Consider the following 23,226-nt stretch of genomic DNA (forward strand, 5'->3'; position numbering starts at 1 on the left):
CACAAGTGCACTGTGTCCTTCCATATCACTGCTGCAGTATTCATAACTGAAGGGAGAGTACAAAAGCTCAAGAAGAAACATGGGAGAGCACGGCACTGAAGGGCCCTCCAGAAACCGTGCAGGAAACATCCAACTTACAATGTTTAGTGAAGGTATGAACAGAAGACAAACTAGCAGCCTCAAGGATAGAACTGTATCAAAGCCCCTTGAATAAAGCATTAGTGGAGGCAGCAGCCCTCATAAAATGAGTCTTTACTGATGAGAAAAGATGCTTACCATAAAAAAAAACAACAAAAAGAAATGGTTTCAGAAATCCAGGAAGCGATGGTTTGCTTAGAAACAGCAAAACCCCCAAGACCTGAGATGAAAGGAAACAAAAAACTGCTCAGATGTGTGAAACGCTTTAGTTTCATTCAGAAAATATCCAAGCTGTCTGTGTAAATTCAATGGGAGAAGAACCTTCTTACTGACAGACTGTGGAGAAGGAAAAAAGGAAGGGAAAACAAACTTACTAAGGGACAATCATTGACCATCTTGAGCATAAAAGAAGGGTTAATATGAAAAGATGCCCCATCTCTGTGGAAAACTAAGAAAGGAGGAACAGCCAAGAGACCCTGAAGCTCAGACATCCTCTTGGCTGAAGTAAGCACAAAAGAACAGTCTTCCACTTGCAATCTTGTAAGGAATATGAAGCAGCAGGCTCAAAGGGAGCCTGAGTCAATTTTAAGAACAAAACTGAGGTCTCTGGAAGGTGGAATAGGACTTCCTGGGAGACCTGATATGAAGGACACCTTTAAAAAATTGTTTGATCTCAAATCTAGAGGCTAGAGGAGTTGTCAAGGGCAGACAAGCAGAAACTGCTGACAGGTGAGCTTTAACTGATGACTATGCCAATCTAACATGAAGCAGATCACACAAACAGGAGAGAAACAGAGGAACCTCCACAGATAGGGGATCCTGATGGCGAGAGAGAGAGGCACCAGACAGAAAACCTTATCCATTTGGACAAATACAATTTCCTGGTACTGGGCTTCCTGGCTTCCTACAGCACCCGAAGCAGATCCTCAAAGAAGAGGTACCTAAAAGGTATCAAAACCCTATTATCCACAGTGTCAGTTGAAGAGTGGCAAGTGAGGATGGATGAGACCCCTTGTCTTGTGTGACAAGGTGCAACTGGTGAGGTAACTTGTGGTGACTGTCCCTGGCCAAGTGAGAGAGATAGGGGAACCAATGCTGTCTGGCCCAATACGGAGTCTCTGGCAAGGTTCTGGGAGAGTCCTGCCTGATCTAGTGCAAGACTCTTGGTAACAAAGGAAGGGGAGCGAATGCATATAGAAACATCCCCTTCCAAGGAAAAGGCAGGGTGTCTACTTTCCAAGCCAGAGGACTTGGGACTCTGGAAAAGAATTCAGGAAGTTGTCTGTTCAAAGGGGAGGCAAAAAGATCTACATGAGGAATACCCCACCGATGGACAATGTCCAGGAACACATCTCAGTGAAGCATCTATTTGTGGGCTTGCACACTGGACCTGCTCAAGAGAGTTTGCCATTAGGCTGTGCTCTGAGGGAATGTAAACAGCCTGAAGAGTCGATTGATACTGGACAGCTAAGATCCCTGACCCGAAGAGCTAGTCTGCAAAGAAGGTATGACATCGTACCCCCTTGCCTGTTGACATACCAGATCACTGTGACATTGTCTGTGAAAATTTTAAGGGTACCTGGGATGAAACAGGAGAATGAAAAGCCTGAAGAGCCAGAAGCAGAGCCCTCCTCTCCTTTATACCGATGTGGTCTGACCTCTGATGAGAAGGCCAGAAACCCTGAACCTTGAGAGAGACAAAGGAGCCCCCCCCGCCAATCCCCTGACTTAAGACATCTATAAAGTGCTCTTGAGTCAGGACTGGAGCCTGAAAAGGAAGCCTCAGGTTGAGAGAAAGTTGATGAATTCAGCACTGAAGCTCGATCTTGAGACAGGGAAGGAAGGGGACTGGGTAAGTCCAGGGGGTGGCAATGTTGAAGCCATAATGACTTGATATACCACTAACTTTCTCATGTGGGACCTGGCCAGAGGGAGCATGGGAATGGTGGAAGCCATGAATCAGAGAACACTGAGAAAGTCTGACTGTGCTTGAAACCAGGGGAAGAAGACAATGGAAACATGCGGTAAGAGACAGGGCCTTGGGGGCAGGCAGAGATGCCAGCATACGGATTTTCTAGAGCCTGCAACCAAGGAAAACAAGTTCCTGAAATGGTGACAGAGCTCATTCCTGAAGGTTGATGGTGGACCCCAGATTCTGGAACAGGGAAATAAAACTGGAGATCCTGAAACACAGCATAAGAGGAAGAAGCTCGAATGAGCAGATCATCCAGACAAGGAAAGATACAAACTCCTTTTTTCCTATAAAGGGCAATGACAGGAGCGAGGCATTTGGTGAATATCCTTGGGACAGTAGAGAGGCCAAACGGCAAAGCAGAGAACTGAAAATGCAAGGAAGAAACAGAGAAAAAAAGAAGTTATGTACTCACCATAACGTTCCATCTGAGTAGTTGCACTTCATTTGTCTTCAACCTGTGGGTCTTGGATTCGAATCTAATCCAGCACGGCCACATTTTCCAGCTACTGATCTGAGCTCCCAGCTCCTCCCCTTACCCATAATGCCCCCTGTGTCCTTCCTCCCTTCAGATCGAGTTTGCTACTAATTACGTAACACATGCCCGACCCAACAAGACCCTATCCTTACTGGCAGTCTGAAAAGCCTAAATTCCAAGAATGACCATGAGCAATTCTGGAGTATTCATACTCATGAATGGTCAGTGCCAAAAAGACAAGGTCGGGGGGGAGGAGGGGGCGAAGGATGAAGATTTCATTTGATCTTCAACCTGTGGGACAGAGTCCGCAGCTACCAAACACCTGGGTGGCCCTCATGGAAGGACATTCCAGAGCACTGCGGAGCCAAAGGATGCCCTGTTCCTTGACACACTATCCAACTTGTAATGCAACATGAAGGTATGAGATGAGGACCATGTAGCTGCAGAACAAATATCCACTGACTGTCTAGACCAAAAAGCTGGTAGATTGCACTTTCACCTGGCCCAGACAGGAAATTCCTCTAGAAGAATACACTCAAATAATGCACTGAGGAATCCAAGTAGCAACTGTCGCTTTAGAAATTGGTTTCCTTAAGAAAGGTCTTGAGTACGAAAAACAATTGATCCGATTTACGAAAAGCTTTAGTCTTGCGCAAGTAAAATCTCAATTGCCTATGAACATCCAACACGTGCAATTTATATTCCCCTTTATTTTAAAAATTTGGGAAAAACACTGGTAGATTAATAGTTTGGTTAATATTTGCCTCTGACACTACTTTGGAAAGGAAGGAAGGAAGGGTTAGTGCACAAGGAAACTCTATCTTTATGAAATATCATATATAGAAGCCTTGATGGACAGACTCTGAAGTTCCGGCACTCTCTTGCCACCAAAAAAAGCAGTCTTCCAAGATACTATAAATCTACCGAAGCTGCCGGTTCAAAAGGTGTGGAGACTAATGCCTGGAGCGCAAAGGTAAGGTCCCAGGGGGGAGTGGGATCCTTAACTGGAGGTCTAAGTAGAAATGTACCTTTAAGGAAGAACTTGCAAAGTTTTGAAGAAGCTAAAGAAGACCGGTCTCCCCCACATGAAAATTAGAAATGGCAGCCAATTGAACTTTCACTGTGGAGAAACTAGCCCCTTGACGAAAAATTCCTGCCAGAAACTCTAGTACTGCAGACACTGGATCTTTGAAAGGATCCAAGGAATGCTGTGAGGCCCATATAGAGAAATGTTTCCATTTGCTACAATACACCTTTCTGGTGGACTTGTGAGCTGCCACCAAAATATCCTTAACCGGAGAAGATGAACCAGGAGTCCTAACATTCATGGGAACTGGAGCAACCAAACAGTGAGCTTCAGACAGTCCAGGTCTGGATGAGGAATCCCTGAGGGATAAGAGAATGATCCGGAACTGGATCGAAGGTCCATGGTGGAACTAGTAGATGAGACCACAGGGAGGGGAACCAGACTTGGCGAGGCCAGAATGGGGCGATGAGGATTATAGTGCTCCCCAGCCTGCTAGCTTTCTGAATAAACTTCGACATGAGGGGTAAAGGTGGATAAGCATAAAGAAGTCCGGGAGGCCAAGCATGAATGGGTGCTTCTCTGGGGGCTTCCCCCCTGGCAGGGGGGTGAGAGTGAAGAACTCGCTGCATTTCGCAATGGAAGGAGATGCGTAGAGATCACAGCAAGGATGACCCCACTTTTGAAAGATCTGTTCCAGTACTGAAGGATTCAGAGACCACAAGTAAGGCATCAGGATATATCTCTGAGCCTGTCCACTAGAATGCTGGAATGTCCCAGAATGTGCATTGCCACCAGAAAATAGCCAGTGGAGATTGCCCATTCCCACACACTCATGATTTTGTGACAGAGGGGATAAGATCTGGTCCCCCCTTGTTTCTTGATATACCAGACCACTGACATATTGTCCGTCTGAACTGCAACTGTTCCTAAAGGAAAATGAGCACGAAGAGCCTGCAACACAAGAAGATTCGCCCTCATCTACAGGACATTGATATACAAACTGGCCTCAGATGGGGACTACCTGCCTTGGACTGTCCTTCCCCAGCAATGCCCCCCCCCCCCTAGCTGGGAGGCGTCCGTGTTCACCATGGCTTTGGGAAAAGCCGGAAGAAAAGGATGTCCCTTCAGCAGGTCTGGGGACTGACTCCACCACCAAAAAGAGTCCCTGCACACTTGGGAGATTCAAATGGGATGAGACAAAGGAAGATCTGTAATGCAACAGCTGTCAACAACCAAGCAAACCAAAGTTTCTCTGTATAGTAGCAATAAAGGCTGTCCTCTGCTTGTGTGGAAAAAACAATGAGCGATACTGTATAAATAGTAAAACCACTTTAATGCTCGAAAAAGTACATCACAACCAGATTACAACCAGATTTAGTGCGCTTTCATCTCACCACAATGAGACTTCATCAGAATCATCTGTTACTCTCGAAACATCCATTTAAATAACCTTCCACTCCATTCTATTGGCGCCCATTTGCGCTTATTTTATAAATTAATGAATTAGTAAAATAAATAAATAAAACACTCAAAACAATTACAATGTGGTATAATCCATTATTCATCTGACTGAAAACACATATTGAAACTAAGGTACATGACAAAAATATAACTACAATTCTTCAAAATGTTTCATACTATTGTATATAGATAAATACATCAGCGGCTAAGTAGGAATAAATAAATTGTGCATACTACCAGGATGGTCACAGGCCTCCACCACGTCAAAGGCTGAAGGGGAATGAACCTCCTGGGAGATGCCGGTGGGGGCCATCCCCCTCTGACCTGACAGGGAAGTCAGAACCAAGGCTTTAGGAGCCGAGATGCCAAGAGGGATACTGCGCTCCGAAGCGCTTTGTGCCAAAAACACCCCCTCGGATCCAACCTCGAGACTACGGCTCCGACAGCTTGGATCCGAACCCAGTGGATCCGACATGGTCAAGGTAACGGTTGGCATTGAGCTACATGGAACTGTCGGCAATGACCCTTTGACCCAGAGGGTCCTCGGATCCAAGGACTCCAAAACCAAAGGTCGGATTGGAGAAGGAGTTATGCGTGAAAAGAAAGGCTGCGAGCTCCCCCTTCCAGAAAGAGAGGGTGCAGGCAACACCCTCATCTGGATTTGAGTGCGGATAAATCTCTGCATCAATCTTGTCCATCTCTGCTTTGCTCAAGCTTCAGGTAGAGCAGGAAGAAGATGCCACCGAATTAGATCTGGAATGCCGGTGGGGAGAGGCCCTAACTTGGGACTGGATAAGGGTTTCCTCCGGCTTCCGGGAGAATCTGGGAGACCATAGCCAAAAAGACCCAGGCCTGGTTGGAGGCCTCGCTTTCGGTGGTGGACCTGCCTGAACCAAGCAGTTGAGGGACTGCTTTCGCAGCTTGTCCTTCTTGGCCTTCTCTCCCTTCCCTGACCTCTTAGTGGGAGTTTGAGTCCCAGAGGCCAGGGAGAAAGAAGAAGATGCAGCTGCTGCTGTTATCCTGGAGAGGGATGAAAGTACTACGGTCACTGAGGTGGAAAGTAGGGCTTTCAGTATTAGTTTGTCCCTTCTGGTCCTTCAGTGCTCTGGGGTTGAACCCGCACAGATAGGACAGAAGTTCTGAAGGTGCGCCGCTCCCAAACTCACCAAACACAGTGTGGCCATCCGCCGGGGAAAGCTTACGGCCACACACTGTGCATTTTCTGAACCCTGCTTTAGGGGTTTCCAACATCCCTAAAAAAAGACACACACACACACACACACACACACACACACACACACACACACGATAGATAGGACAGAGACTGTCACGGGGCAGTAAAGAAAAGAAAAATAGAGTGAGATTACAGCAACAAATTCACAAAATTTTACTCACAAAAACCTAACTAACACTAAGAGCTCGAACCACACTTGTTGCTTCACTAGCGGCAAAGGAGATCTGGGGGAGGAAGGAAACAAGGGCCATTTTCTTGCCCCAGTACATTTTTTCACACAAGTATGGCTTAGCCAGGTTATCTTTCCATATGGGTGCCTGATGAATTCTGATTGTATTTAGGATTTTTAAAATAGTAACACTACAAACACTACAAGTGCAATTGAGGGACAAGTATACAAGTCTGAGGCCGTGGTATCTCACTGCATAGCATGTGCTTTAAGGTACAGTAATTTCATAATCAGTATGTGTACACATATATTATAGATAGGTACAGTGGATATAAAAAGTGTACACACCCCTGTTAAAATGCCAGGTTGTTGTGATATAAAAAAATGAGACCACAATAAATCATTTCAAAACTTTCCCCATTTTTTATGTGACCTATAACCTGTACAGTTCAGTTGGAAAAAACAAATCTGTTGAGGGAAAAAATATAAAAAAATAAAAAAAAAATGTACTCTGTATTTATATGTATGTGTATACACACACACACACACACACACACACACACACACACACACACACACACACACACACACACACACACACACACACACACACACACACACACACACTCACAGTGGATATAAAAAGTCTACACAACCCTGTTAAAATGCCAGGTTTTTGTGATATAAAAAAAATGAGACCACAATAAATCATTTCAAAACTTTTCCCACCTTTAATGTGTCCTACAACCTGTACATTTCATTTGAAAAACAAAGTCTGTTAGGGTAAAAATATAAAAAAAACAAACCTGTACCATAAGCTGGTTGCATAAGTGTGCACACCCTTAAACTAATACTTTGTTGCAAGGACCGTTAGTTCAAGTGTGACACAGTTCAGAGACAGTGAAGATAATGAAAACCACTTCATCCGTAAAGTTTTTTGTGAGCTGAGAACTGTGATGTCCTTCAAGGATGCATCTGCAGTCATCACATATGCGTTGTCCTGCCTCAGGCAGCCCTTCGGTCGTCCGGATTCCAAAGTCTGGGTCTGGTCTCAGCTGATGTCGCACTTTCCCCGACGTCAGAGCGTCTGGGGTATAAAAGCAACAGCCGACGCCATCTTCCTCAGTTTTTCTTGCCCCAGATGCCAGGTGCCCTCTAGGAAGGCTAAATTTGGAGAAATGCAATAGAATTCCAAACATTTGCAAAAATATATATATACATGTATATACAAACAAATACACCATAATAGATTCCCCCAGCTAGCTAATAGAGGGGTAAGCACCCTAGGAATACCACAGAGGGGAAGGAGGGAGGGTAAACCTGACTGCAGATGCATACCTATTGGACATCTACATTTATGGCAGGTACAAAACTGTACTATGTCCTTCAAGGATGCATCTGCAGTCATCACATATGGGTAGAACACCATAGCCAATCTGGGGGTGGAGGTACTAAGTAAAGGATGGTGTAGTTAAGATACCCTGCAGGACTGCCGTAGCAAAACCTGCTCTGGATCTGGAGTATAAAGGTAAACTGTAATGCTTGGCAAATGTATGCACGGAGCTCCATGTAGCAGCTTCTAAAATGTCTTTGGTAGCCACCCCTCTTAGGAAGGTTGTGGTGGTGGCTGTGGCTCTCGTGGAATGAGGTCTAATGTTAGCAGGCACAGTTTTTCCATGAAAGGAGTAACAAAAACGAATGCAATTTCCTATCCATTTTGAAATTGTCTGTTTGGAAATTGCTTTTCCTTGTACTCCAGCAGCATATGCTACAAACAACTGGTCAGTCTTTCTGTAACTTTTAGTTCTGTCCAAGTAGTAGCGCAGTTGTCTGTGTATGTCCAGGGTGTGCAGAAGTCTCTCCACTTTATTTTGTGGTTGTGGGAAGAATGCAGGCAAGTGAATAGCTTAGTTCAAAGATACCCTGGATACCACCTTTGGCATGAATGTAGGATTGGTCCTCAAAGAAACTCTGTCCTGATGAAAGATGAGAAATGGCTGCACTGCCATTAAAGCTTGTAGCTCAGATACTCTTCTTGCTGAGGTTATGGCCAGAAGGAAGGCAGTTTTCCAAGACAAAAACTGTAGATCTGCCGATGCTGCTGGTTCAAAGGGAGGAAGTGTTAGTTTTTCCAACATGAAATTCAGGTCCCAAGTAGGTAGAGGTGGTTTCCTTGGAGGATTAATGTTTTTGATTCCTCTTAGAAATTGTCTTAGGAGAGGATGAGAGAAGACACGTGGATTAACATTGTATTCTGCTGAGATTGCTGAGGCATGTATCTTAATGGAAGAGTAAGACAGGCCATTGTGGAACAATTCTGCCAAATATTCCAGTATATGTGCCATGTTCATCACTGTCACATCTAGGCCCTTTGCTGTGTTCCAGGTGTGAAATCTTTTCCATTTTGCTGAATATGCCTTCCTTGTGGAAGGCCGTCGAGCTTCCATAATAATATCCTTCACTCTCTGGGATAGGTTATCTTGAGGAGGAGTCATGGTATTCTCCAGGCAGTTAGCTGCAAGGTTTCCAGGTTGGAGTGCAGAGTCCTGAAATTGTGCTGCGTCAGTAGGAGTGGCCATAGGGGGAGAGGCCATGGTTTTGTCTGTGACATGCTCTTTAACAGTGGGTACCAGTGCTGTCTTGGCCAGGTTGGAGCTATCAGAATTACTCTGGGCTGTTCTGTCCTGATCTTCAGCAGTACCTTGGTCATTAATGGGAGAGGTGGGAAAGCATACACTGTTAGAGCTTTCCAGCTGAAAGAGAGAGCGTCCACTTTCCATGCTTGTGGGTGGTATGTCCTTGAGCAGAATTTCTTCAGTTGATGATTGAGGGGGATGCGAACAGATCTATTTCCGGCCTTCCCCATGATTGTGTGATGAGTAAGAAGATGTCTGGGTGCAGCATCCATTCGTGTGCATCCATGGTAGTTCTGCTTAAGCTGTCTGCCAGTGTATTGTCTTTCCCTGGCACGAACTGGGACTGTAGCTGTATGTTGAGCTTCAAAGCAAGTTCCCATAGATTCATTGTCAGCCTGCAAAGAGGGTAGGAATGGGTGCCTCCTTGCTTGTTTATGTACCACATAACTGTGGTGTTGTCTGTCCTTATGAGCAGGTGGCCTTGTTGAAGGAAAGGTTTGAAGGCCTCGATTGCGTGTATCACTGCCAGCATTTCCTTTTGGTTTATGTGCATGCACAGCTCTCTTTGTGACCATAGCCCTTGGATACATCTGCCCTCCATGTGTGCTCCCCAACCTTGGTCTGAAGCGTCCGTGGTGATGGTTTGGTTGGCTCTTGGCTTGCTGAAGGGCAACCCGCTGTTTGACTGGCAGGCTTGAGCCCACCACAGAAATTCCTTTTGAAGGCAAGGAATGAGTGGGATCAGAGTTTCTAAGCTGTGACTGTGCTGTGTCCATAAACTTCTTGGGTACCATTGTAATGTTCTCATATGCAGTCTTGCTTGCGGAATCAGAAGAATGCAAGATGCCATGTAACCCAGGACCTGCAGGATTTTCCTTGCAGTCAGCTGAGTTTGTCTTGTCAGATTCTGGAAGTAAACTGGTAGTAGTTTTTGTTTTTCTTCTGTGAGAAAGGCCATTTGGGTGGTTGTGTCTAGATCCGCACCCAGAAAAGTTATTCTTTGGGATGGAACCAGTCTTGATTTGTGTATGTTGACTGTATATCCCAAGGCCTGTAATAGGTGGATGGCATAGTCCAAGTCCTTTAACAAAGTTTGCTTGCTGTCCGCTTGTATTAGGCAGTCGTCCAGATATGGGTAGATTTGAATCCCCTGAAGTCTGCAGTGTGCAATTACTGATGCCAGGCATTTTGTGAATACTCTGGGTGCAGTAGATAAGCCAAAGGGTAATGCTGAGAATTGATAATGCTCTGACCCTGCAAGAAATCTGAGGCGTCTTCTGCAGCTTTGTCGAATAGGGACATGCAGGTATGCCTCCTTGAGGTCTAGAGTCACCAGCCAAGACCCCTTGCCCAGCATGGGAAGGAGTTGCTGTAGAGTCAGCATTTTGAATTTTGGCACAATGAGGTAAGTATTCAGTGCAGACAAGTCGAGAATAGGCCTCCATTGATTTTCTTTTCTTGGGACAAGGAATAATCTGGAGTAAAATCCCTGGCCTTGTTCTGAAAGAGGTACCTTTTCTATGGCTTTCATTTGCATTAAGTTGGTAATTTGCTTCAAAGCCTCTGCCCTCTAATTTGGTGGCAGGTCTGGCATGCCTTTTATTTTTGGCAATGAGTGGAAGTGGAACTTGTATCCTTTGTCTATTATTTGCAGGGTCCATGTGTCCCTTGTAATGCTGTGCCAATTTTTTGAGAATAAAGAAAGATTTCCGCCCAAAGGTGCTTCTAATTGAGCCCTGGTCGGCGGAGTCAAAATAAAGTTATTGAGTCTGTCCTGGTGAAGCAGTTGTAGTTCCTGCACCACCTCTCTGGTTGGGAGGCTGCCACTGACGGCCTCTGTAGGAGCCTCTAGCTTGCCCTCTACCACTGGCACACGTATTCCTGCCTCTTTGAGATCTGTCTGAGTCCGGAAAGGACCAATTCTTAGTAGGCCAATTTCTGCTGAATCTCGGTGGTTGGACTTGCAGAAAGTCTTTAACTGTTTGCACAGATTTTGCCGTTTCTTCAAATTTCTTTAAAACCTCTTGAGCCGTGGAACCAAATAATTTTTGCTTTTCCATAGGAGCATCCAAAAGCTTAGCTTTAACATGGTCCGGCAGAGATTGTTCCTTCAGCCAGGCATGCCTACGTATAACTGCACCTGTCATAGCTGATCTACATGAAGCTTCCAATGCATCATAACCACACTGCAAGAAATGGTTACTAACCTGCTGGGAGTTATGCACCAGATCCTGAAGGGATTTGCGATCAAGGGGTTCAGAAGAGGACAGTTTCTTATGCAATTCATCTAGTAAATACTCTTGGTACTGTATCATATGAAATTGACAATTTAATGCCCTCATGGAAAGAGTTGCAGAAGTATACACTTTCTTACCCCATCTCTAATGCTCTGGACTCCCTTTCAGAGGGTAGAGGATTTTTAGCAGTGGCAACTGCAACCCCTTTAGGGCCCTGGGAAATAGTTTCTGGATCAGCAGAGTGGGCCTTGTACAGGTGTAGATGTGAGTCCGGGACCCTGTAGTACCTATCAGGTTTGGCAGGAGCCGGAGGGAGAGAGTCAGGGGCAGTACTAGCAGAGTACACATCATCAATGACATTCAAAACAGGAGGTATAGCTAAGGGCCTATGCTGAGGTAAATGTAAAAAGGTCCTTAATCTCTTTCTGGAATCAGAGAATTCCTGACCCTGCCATTGAAAATGTTCTCTCATGGAGTGTAATGTCTCTCCAAAGGAAAACTCTTCAGGAGGGGAGGCCGAGGGAATAGATTCTTCAGCATCAGAATCCTCGTAGGCCGAATAAGCCTCCTCCTGGAGGTCTGACAGAGCAGAGCCATCCGTGGACTCATCTGAGGACTGGGGATTACAGGGGTCTCAACCCTGGGCCTTTTGTCTGGAGGTGGTTGAGAGCCCCTGTCCGGATGAGGTTGGGAACCTCTAATTAATGAGATCAGATCCTCTGCTAGGGTAAGAATCTGAGAGCTAGTAGAAGGTCTCTGAGAGGAAACCTTGGGAGGCAAAGCCTTAGTAAGTTTAGCAGCTTTAGCCCTGGAGAAAGCCTTAATGGACATGGAAGCAGGGGGTCTGGCTGCACCACGTGCAGGAGTAGACTTATCTAAAGGAATGGTGTCGGAAGGTTCCTGGACACCGGTTTCAGTAGGTAATTCAATGACCGACTCGGCCGGGGCCTCCGGGGCCGAGGTAGTCGGTTGTGTGGTTTCGGTAATAGGAAGTACCAAGGACTCTGTTTCAGCCGAGGCCGAGACACTCGCAGTAGGCCTGACCGTGGTTTCAGCCGAAACCGCGGTCCGCATGTGTCGGTCCTTGTCCTTCCGTTTTTTAACTAAATGCGAAGTCAGAGTCTCCGATGGCATCTTATAAGCAAAACTAGCCCCAAAAAACTCCTCTGCAAACTCCGACCGATGTCTAAGAGTTCATCGGTTGAAGGAAGCACAGGCTGAACAGGCCGAGACGTTGTGGTCTAGGCCTAGGCAGGGGAGGCAGTAAGATTGGAAATCCTTATGAGGTATTTGTTTCCCTCAAGTTAAACAATTATTCACTTTATCTGACATCGGCTGAGGCAAGAAAGAGTCCCCAACGGGGTACTTAGCTTTTTCGAAGTCTTCGGTAGCTGAATCACAGGAGCTGGCCGACCAGCACTTGCGAACTGCTTCTGCTTCGGGCACCACGCGGCAAGAAAGACTGAGGAAGATGGCGTCGGCTGATGCTTTTATACCCCAGACGCTCTGACGTCGGGGAAAGTGCGACATCAGCCGAGGCCAGACCCAGACTTTGGAATCCGGCCGACCGAAGGGCTGCCTGAGGCAGGACAACCCATATGTGATGACTGCAGATGCATCCTTGAAGGACATCACAGTTCTCAGCTCACAAAAAACTTTACGGATGAAGTGGTTTTCATTATCTTCACTGTCTCTGAACTGTGTCACACTTGAACTAACGGTCCTTGCAACAAAGTATTAGTTTAAGGGTGTGCACACTTATGCAACCAGCTTATGGTACAGGTTTGTTTTTTTTATATTTTTACCCTAACAGACTTTGTTTTTCAAATGAAATGTACAGGTTGTAGGACACATTAAAGGTGGGAAAAGTTTTGAAATGATTTATTGTGGTCTCATTTTTTTTATATCACAAAAACCTGGCATTTTAACAGGGTTGTGTAGACTTTTTATATCCACTGTGAGTGAGTGAGTGAGTGCGTGTGTGTGTGTGTGTGTGTGTGTGTGTGTGTGTGTGTGTGTGTGTGTGTGTGTGTGTGTGTGTGTGTGTGTGTGCGTGTATATACACATACATATAAATACAGAGTACATTTTTTTTTTATTTTTTTATATTTTTTCCCTCAACAGATTTGTTTTTTCCAACTGAACTGTACAGGTTATAGGTCACATAAAAAATGGGGAAAGTTTTGAAATGATTTATTGTGGTCTCATTTTTTTATATCACAACAACCTGGCATTTTAACAGGGGTGTGTACACTTTTTATATCCACTGTACCTATCTATAATATATGTGTACACATACTGATTATGAAATTACTGTACCTTAAAGCACATGCTATGCAGTGAGATACCACGGCCTCAGACTTGTATACTTGTCCCTCAATTGCACTTGTAGTGTTTGTAGTGTTACTATTTTAAAAATCCTAAATACAATCAGAATTCATCAGGCACCCATATGGAAAGATAACCTGGCTAAGCCATACTTGTGTGAAAAAATGTACTGGGTGAGCTCACGCAAACAGAGTGCGTGACAAAATGACAGTACTCCTGTCTGGCTTACAGAAATAATTGAGAAATGTAACTTGTAAACAGCAAAATATGTGGCTCAGTGAAGGTACCACCTGAACTACTTCAGGATATTAAATGCATATATATGATAAGTGATGGTAGAAGTTCAGTAACATGTTTCTCTGTTCCACCATGTATTCCAAGTCCCTGTACTTTTGACTTTTTCAACAGCCATCAGCTTGGACCACTTTTGTACACAGGATTACAGTGGCCTTTTTCTAGTTAAAGATAAAATTCTGCACTTAGAAGCATTATAATGCACCAAAAACAAACTATTAAAAAAACAGCTTTTCTCCTGAATTGAGAGCATGAAAACAAAAAATAAGCCATTTATAAAAGGTCACATACCTATAACTGAACCATTTAGAAAAAGTGCCACTCCCAGAAGCACTCCAACACAGAGTGCAAGGATGAAAGGCCGCCGGCGGCCCCAACTCAGTGTGCAACGGTCACTAGCTGAGCCAATCAATGGCGTGAAGATTAAGCCCAAGACTGGACTAAGGAACCAGGTGAGACTGTAGTACTGTTCAGGAAGACCTAAAAAACACAAATTCGTAAAACTCAACTTTATTTGCACTTGGTTAAAACAAAACTGTAGCAAGAAAAAAAAAAAAAACTGTGATGCTTTACAATCTCTGCTATGCAAAACACAACACAGCAAGTAAACTTGTTGGTATTGGGGAGGCTCAATGGGTGGCAGGCTATCAACATATTTAAAAAGTTCTGTGTTTTTACATTAGAAGTGCATAACAAAAGCAAAATAATCACCACTGAATGACCACCACAGTACAATTCCTGGGTGGCATAAAGTATAATTATGTAAAATCTTACCATAACGATAAATGTCCTTCTCTTTACTGTTGCACTATTGTTAACATGAGGGATTCCCTGCCTAGGGCAGCCCAATGTCCACAGATACACTAAAGCCTTTTACTACCTATGGCATGCCGTAAGTTGCATTTATGTTACCTAGTACTAACTTACGTGCCTTGCATACGTAGGGCATAAAAGCAGCATCCGGACATACCATCCTCAGAACTGAATGCCCCAGTAGGAATGCCAGTCCAAGGAAAAGAAAAGAAATGAAAAGAAGAGAGGTCAACAGTACATCCAGAAGTGGGAAATACCAGAGGGTAGGAGGGAGGAATCGAATACTGCAACAGTGAGGACATCTATCATTATGTTAAGATTTTACATAATCATACTATGTCCTTCTCTATGCTACTACTGCAGTATTCTTAACATAACGAAGAATGCCAAAGCTCAGGAAGAAACTTGGGAAGAGGAAGGACCTGTAGAGCTCTCTAGAAAGCCATTATGTATGGCCCTAGCAAAACCAGTTCTAGCTCTGGAAATCCCATCCAACTTGTAGCGTTTGGTAAAAGTATGCACTGACATCCAGGTAGTTGCCTCAAGAATGGAGTTAGTGTACAACCCCTTAAAAAAGCATCAGAAGAAGCCACAGCCCTACTAGAGTCAGCCTTAACAGAGAAAGGAAGAGTTTTACCATGATAAACATAACAAAAAGAACAGAAAGCCAAAAGGAAATGGCCTACTTGGAAACAGCCAATCCCAAAGACTTGGGATGAAAAGAAAAAACAAAAACTGATCAGATTTCCTGATAGCCTTAGTCTTATCCAAATAAAATCTGAATCTTCTATGCATGAAGGTGTGCAGTACCTTCTCGCTAGGAGATTGTGGAGAAGGGAAAAAAAGTTGGAAAATGAATAGCTTGATAAAGTAACAACTCATTCAACACCTTGGGCATAAAAGAAGGATTAGTACGCAAGGACACATTGTCCTTATGAAAAAAAAAGGAGGACAAGCCATAACGGCTTGAAGCTTAGATACCCGTCTGGCTGAAGTAAGGGCTAGCAACAAAACAGTCTTCCAAGAGCAATTTTGCAAGAAAGTTGAAACTGCAGGCTCAAAAGGAGACAGTCAATTGTTCCAAAACAAAATTAAGACCCCAGGGAGGAGGAATAGACTTCCTAGGAGGTCTAATGTGAAGAACACCTTTTAGAAATTGTTTTGCCTCAAACCTAGGAAGCTAAAGGAGGAGATAAAGGCAGACAAGCAGAGATAGCTGATCAGTGTGACTTGACAAAGGAGTAAGCCAACCCAGCATTGAGCAATTCACACAAATAAGAAAAAACATAGGAACATCCACAGAAAGTGGATCCATGTTGTGTGAAAGATACCAGACAGAAAATATCTTCTATTTAGATATGCAAGATTTCCTAGCATTAGGTTTCCTGGCCTCCTGCAAAACCCTTAAGCACGTCCTCAGAAAAAAAAATTTCCATAAGGAATCAAAATCCTATCACCCACAGAGTCAGATGAAGAGTGGAGAATTGGGGATGGATTACAGATCCTTTGTCTTGTGTGATGAGGCCCACCTTGCAAGGTAACTTGTGATGATTGCCCCTGGCTAAATGCAGAAGAGGAAACCAATGCTGTCTTGGCCAAAAGAGAGTCACCAATACGAATGACAGGAAGGGGGGGGGGTGCATATAGAAACATCCCCTTCCAAGAAGAAGAGAGGGCATTCACCTTCCAACCCAGAGAACTTGGGACTCTGGCAAAGAATTGTGGAAACGGCCTGTTCAGAGGGGAGGCAAAAAGATCTATTTGAGGAGTACTGCACTTGTGGACAATGGCCAAAAACACATCCCTGTGAAGCATCTGCTCGTGGGACTGTGTCAAGGACCTGCTCAGAGTGTCTGCTACATAATTTTGACCCAAAGGAATATAAAATACTTGGAGTCACATGATGCTGAACCACAAACTCCCATACCATGAAAGCAATCCTGCAGAGAATGTAAGATTTTGTCCCTCCCAGTTTGTTTACATACCACAGGACTGTGGTGTTGTCGGTAAACATTTGAGATGACCAGGAGATAAAGGATGGAAGACCTGAAGAGCCAACAGGAGCACTCATCTCTTTGATGTTGATGTGCTCCTTTTGCTGAAGAGGAGTCCAGACTACCTGTACTCTTACTGTGCCAAAGGTTGATCCCCAACCTACCTCTGAGGCATCTGTGAACAATTCTGGAGATGGAAGAGGTGAATGAATGGGAAGGCCTGGGTTCAGAGACAACTGGTGAATCAACTACTGAATTTCCTTCTTTAGACAGGGAAGAAGAGGATCTGTAAATTCTAGGAGAAGTGCATGTTGTTAACCGACTGATTTCAGGAACCACTGAAATTCTCTCACGTGGAGTTTGGCTAATGGATGGTGGATGACAAATTCCAAAAGTCTCAGAAACTCTCTGTCCATGACAGAGGTCAGAGGAAGAAGATTTTGAAAGAAGGCAATGAGAGCCAAAGCCATTGACAGAGACAAGGATGTCAACATATGTACTGTCTGAATCCTGCAATTACTTTTTGTAGTTTATAGGGAACCCCAGACTTTAGGAAAAAGAAACTGTGAAGTGGAGGTTTTGCAGTAAGGTCTCTGGATAGGATGCTTGAAACAGATGATTGCCCAGGTAAGGGAAAACTTGGATGCTTGAAAGCAATCAAAGAAGCTAGGCATTTAGTGAATACCCTTGGAGAAGTAGAAAGGCCAAGGGCAAAGCAGAAAACTGAAAATGCCAGGAAACAGAAGAATGTAAAACTTTCCTGAAAACGGTATGAATAGGAATGTGAACGCCCGAGGAAGAAGGAAAAGAAGCAAAGTCTGTAGAGACTGCATACGAAAGGAAGGAATCTTCAGAACAGTACTTAGATGAGAAAGATCCAGAATGGGTCTCCCAAGGACCCTCCTTTCTGGGAACTAGAAACATTCTTGAATAAAACCCTTTTTCCCTTTGATCCTTTGGAACCTGTTGAATAGTTCCCTGATTTACCAGTTCTTGAAGTACCTCTGGGAAAATAATGCAAGTGTTCCTGAGCTGGTTAAGGTATGCCCATGAAGGCAGGTAGAGATTTCCAAACCATGAAATACCCTTTTTGAATTACTGAAAGACCCCATGAGTCTTGGGTAATGCTTGACCAAACTGGATGAGACATCAAGAGATGAAGCGAGACAGGAATGAGGCTGAGTGATACTCAGATACTACCTAGTTTGTCTGGAAAGGCTTCTTCTGTACAGAAGAAGCCTGAGCAGTCTTTGGTGGAGGAGGCCTCCTTCCACTTTTCATACCTTTAGGAGAAAGACCGGTCTGTCTCTGAACAAAAGCTGGCTTGGATGGACAATTCCTTTGAAACTTACGCACAGGTGAAACCAAAAGATGTTTCAAATCCTGTAACTCCTAGTTTTTCACCTGTGAACACTTGAACAAGTCAGCAGCAGTGCCAAACAAGCCACTGTTGTCTAAAGGAGCTTCCATCAGCTTAGCTTTTATGTTATCTGGCAGTGGTTGAAACCTTAGCCAGGAACACCTCCTCAATACAAATCCTGAAGCCGCTCTAGACAAACTTCTGCTGCATCACAGCTGCACTTAATAGAATGGCGAGCCACCTGTGATGATTCCCCTAACAAAGACAAGGCTGAAGTTTTCCCCTCAGAATCTTGAAGGTCAGAAATAGCTTGAGTAGCCCAGGACAGGAGGGCAAAAACATATTTGGTCATATGAGTTTGGTAATCAGTAGCATAGAGGGCAAGGGTGACAGAAGTGTAAACCTTCTTTCCCAGTCTTTCCACAGTCCTGCTTTCCTTATCAGAGGGAAGAAGTTTAGTGGTAGGCAGTAACTTAGAAGGCTTATAAGAAGCTATAGAGGCCACCAAAGGGTCAGCAGATGGGCACTTGTAAAGACATTTGCAATCATCAGCCACTTTGTAAAAATGGTCAGGCTTCTTAGGGGCAGGGGGCTGAGCTGCTGAGGAGAAAACATCCAGTAAAACTAGAGGGGCAGCAGATGATGGAGACTCCATTTGCAGGAGTTCATAATATCTCTTTTGCACATCCAAAACTTGGAAACAGTCCCTTTTGAATTACTCCCTCATCTTAGCAATGGAATCCCCAAAAGTAATCTTCTCAATAGGGGATTCTGAACCAGTAAATTCCTCTTCAGGAGAAGTATGCTCAAATGGTGATGGAATTTGAGTGGAATAGATCAAAGATTCCTCATCTGAGGAATCCTGCTCCCTTGTCCTCTTGTGAAGGAAGACATCAAAGGAGGAGCAGAACAGAAACTCCTAAAGGAAGCTTCAGAGCCATAAGGGCATTAAATAAGCACTGGATGAAATTCTGCCACTCACTTTGAGGGTTCCTGGAAGAAGATACATGCTTTCCTTTTTGCTTTTTCTTTAATTGGACGTCTGCTTTAAGAAAAGTGGAAGGGCCCAACGTTGGCCTACCCTCGATTACTGTTGTCGGAACTTCCTCTCTCACTAGAATCTGAAGAACCCCCCATAGCCTTCAGTAATAAGTCTTGGTGCCCCCTGACCATTTAAACAGATGTCTGCAATGCCTCTGAAGCATGTTTTCATCAGCTTCGAGAGGGATGTCTGACATAGGAGGCGCAGCGGAGAGTCCAACTTTATTTTGGTCTTTTTCTTCAGTGAAGATTCAACATCAGGCCTGGAAGTTCCCTCCATAGTGTCTTTAGCTAGAAGTTTGAAACGCTGATTTTCTAAATAAATAGCAAGAGAAAACAGATCACAAAGGCCTGACAAATGGTAAAAGTTTTGAGATCATGAGTAAGCCCTAAACAAAACCAGCACTGATCGTGACTACCTTTATGTGAAATTTGTCTCTCACGCTGGCACTGCCTTTTCTGGATGACATGAAAAAAACCCACAGTAAAAAGCAGTAAATAAGAAAAAGCGACGTCCGACCAAACAAACTGGTAAAAGTATTATGAGGGACCAGACCAGTCAAGCGTTGAATGAATAAAACCAATTTTAATGAGCCACAGTACAAAACAGGTTTAGTGCTTTCGTTCCCTACAATTGAAACTTCATCAGAACAATTCCTAAAAGTCCAGTAACCAAATTTATACTCAAATGAACCTGTTTTGTACTGTGGCTCATTAAAATTGGTTTTATTCATTCAACACTTGACTGGTCTGGTCCCTTGTAATAAGTTCTGAGGATAGTACAGTCGGACGTCGCTTTTATGCCTTACGTACGAGAGAAGCATACGTGCAATGTATGGCGTACCATAGGCAATAAAAGGCTTTGGTATACTGGACAGATGTCAGGCCACCCTAGGTGCTTAATCTCTCATGCTAAGAATACTGCAACAGTAGACTAGAAGGACCTACTACTAGGTTTTACTTAAAACCTTTCTTTTCCAAACATTCCCTGATCCCTATAAACAACAAAGTAATAAAAGTACAGTTGTGTACACTTCCCATAAATGTAGATGTTCGAGTGTATTCCCTGTTGCAGTCATTACATTTGGGGTAATATGCTGGCAGGTTGCACTCAGTCGGCCTGATTAACAAAGTCTTGGGTCCTGCATCGGTTGCTGTCCCTTCTTCCATGACGTCAGGTCATCACAGATATAAAACATGCAGCCGACGCCATTACATCAGTTTTTCTTGCCCCAGATGTCAGGTGCCCCCCAAATGGGGAGCAATATATACATATAAATAATTTAACACACAAAAATATATACCTCCAAACAAAAACAAATACACCAAAAAGGCTTTTAAATGTAGTAAAATAAAGAAGAGGCATAGTAAGAGAAAAGACAGGGGGCTGGAGGGAGGGGTAACCAGGACTGCAAGAGTGAATACACTCGAACATCTACATTTATGGTACGTGTACACAACTGTACTATGTTCCTCGTGTTTCACTGTTGCAGTCATTACATTTGGGTAGATTCCCAAAGCTAAAGTTGGGAGGATGGATTTATACAATATTAGGACCGGCTCTAAGGCCCTGCAAAACAGCAGTGGCAAAGCCAGCTCTGGATTTAGAGAAAATTGGTAAATGATAATACTTGGTGAAAATATGAACTGAACTCCAGGTAGCATCTTCTAGAATATCCCTGGTAGGAACACCTCTGAGAAAGGCTGTAGAGGTTGATGGAGCCCTGGCGAAATGGGATCAGATACCCTGGGGGAGAGGGTTTTCCATGGTGCTTATAGCAGAAATGAATACAATCCATTTGGAAATTGTTTGCTTTGAAATAGCCTTTCCCTCTGCCCCTGCAGCAAATGCTACCAGCAGTTGTTCAGATTTTCTTCGAGATTTAGTCTTGTCCAAGTAAAATCTAAGTTGTCTGTGTACATCCAATGAATGCAGAAACTGCTCCCCCTTGTTCTGTGGATTGGGAAAGAAAGTTGGCAAATGAATGAACTGATTAAAAGCCACACTGGATACCACCTTGGGCATGAAAGATGGGTTGGTCGCATGAAAGATGATGAAAGGCTCCACTGCTATAAGGGCCTGTAATTCAGAAATCCTTCTAGCCGAAGTGATTGCTAAAAGGAAGGCTGTTTTCCAGTAAAGAAATTTTAAGTCTGCAGTAGCAGCTGGCTCAAAAGGAGGTAGAGTGAGTTTCTCCAATACAAAGTTAAGGTCCCAGGCAGGGGTTGGAGCTCTCCTGGATGGCCTTAAGTTTTTGGCCCCTCTGAGATACTGCTTTAGCAGAGGATGAGAGAAGAGTGGGGGGGATTCTGTGTTGTAATGAGCTGAAATGGCTGAGGCACGGATTTTTATGGAAGAAAAAGACAGGCCCCTGTGAACCATCTCAGTTAAGTATTGCAAACTCTGAGATAAATTGGGCACTGCTGTGCTCAACCCTTGAGATTGATTCCAGGCACAGAATCCTTTCTATTTGTCAGCGTAAGATTTTCTAGTACTAAGTCTTCTCGCCTCCAAAATGACATCCATCACAGGTTTGCTGAGGGATGCTAAGGGGGACTTTAAGTGATTAACCAAGCTGCAAGATTCAATGTTTGGAGCTGAGGGTGCAGAATTTGGTTGCTCTGCTGAGACAGTAAAGAAGGTGTCTGAGGCAGGTGCCATGGAGAAATTTTTGACAGACTGTGTAAGAGTGGGTACCAGTGTTGGCGAGGCCAGTCTGGAGCAAGCAAAATCATTTTTGGTTTGTCCTGTTTGACTTTTAGTAGAACTTTGGAGAGCAAAGGCAGAGGGGGAAAGGCATAGACTGATAGGTTTTCCCAGCTGAAGGACAGAGCATCTACTTTCCAGGCTTTTTTGTGAGTTCTTGTGCAATATTTGTCCAACTGGTAGTTCTGGGGTGAAGCAAAGAGATCTACGTCTGGGCTCCCCCATCTGTGTGTCAACATGTTGAAAATCCGTGGTTCCAGTTTCCATTCGTGTGGGTCCATGACATTTCTGCTTAGTTCGCATGCCAAAATATTCAGGTTTCCTGGCAGGAATTGAGCTTGTAGTTGTACTTGATAGCGCAAGGCTGTGTTCCACAATACCATGGCTTGTCTGCAGAGGGGATAGGGATGTGTACTCCCCTGCCTGCAGAGGGGGTAGGGATGTGTACCCCCCTGCCTGTTTATGTAACACATAACTGTAGTGTTGTCCGTCTTTACCATTAGTTGACTTGGATGAAGGTAGTCCTTGAAGGCTGTCAGTGCATTCTGTATAGCTAGCATTTCTTTTTGATTGATATGAAGGTGTATTTGATTCGGGCTCCATTTACCCTGAATGCACTTCCCTGCCAGATGAGCCCCCCATGCATAGTCTGATGCGTCTGTAGTTAGGGTTTGGGTGGCAGGGGGTGGCATGAATGGCAGTCCCTTGTTTTGGTGGCAGGCCTCTGCTCACCATAGGAACTCTAGTTGCAGGCAAGGTATGATAGGAATCATTGTTTCTAGGCTGTGACAATGTTGACTCCATAAACTTTTTAAGTACCACTGAAGTTTCCTCATATGCAGTCTTGCATATGGAATTAGAAGAATGCAGGAGGCCATGAACCCCAATGGCTTGCAGTATTTGTCTTGCAGATAGCAGGGTTTTTGTGGCCACCTGTTTGAAGTAAGTCACCGACTGAATTTCTTTTTCTGGCATAAGGAAAGCCATCTGGGCAGTTGTATTCATCAAGCTTGCATCCAGGAATGTAATTTTTTGAGAGGGTACTAGTTCTGATTTCTTTTCGTTTATGGTGTACCCTAGACAAGTTAGAACCCTTTTTACAAACGCCAGATGTTTTAGAAGAATGGTCTTGTTTTCTGCCTGAATTAAACAATCGTCCAGGTATGGATATATTTGAATATTTCTTTGCCTGCAAAATGCAATTACTGGAGCCAAGCACTGTGTACAGACCCTGGATGCAGTTGATAAGCCAAAGGGCAGTGCACAGAACTGACAATGCAAGTAGCCTGCTTTGAAGCGGAGGTATCTTCTGCAAGATTACCCGATTGGGATATGCA

General features: G+C 44.2%; 1 protein-coding gene across 4 annotated transcripts in view; it reads right to left on the reverse strand.

The window, feature by feature from the left end:
- SLC45A4 (solute carrier family 45 member 4) overlaps window positions 1-23,226 on the reverse strand; it is a 1,160,736-nt gene that overhangs the window by 233,977 nt on the left and 903,533 nt on the right. For all 4 annotated transcript variants that reach the window (XM_044067266.1, XM_044067264.1, XM_044067267.1 and 1 more), the window contains one exon: window positions 14,266-14,454. In XM_044067266.1, the coding sequence (XP_043923201.1) occupies window positions 14,266-14,454 (189 nt within the window). The remainder of the gene's footprint in view (window positions 1-14,265; window positions 14,455-23,226) is intronic.

The sequence above is a fragment of the Protopterus annectens genome, chromosome 3.part1, assembly GCF_019279795.1.
Source record: "Protopterus annectens isolate FY-2018-M chromosome 3.part1, PAN1.0, whole genome shotgun sequence".
NCBI classification, from domain to species: domain Eukaryota; kingdom Metazoa; phylum Chordata; order Ceratodontiformes; family Protopteridae; genus Protopterus; species Protopterus annectens.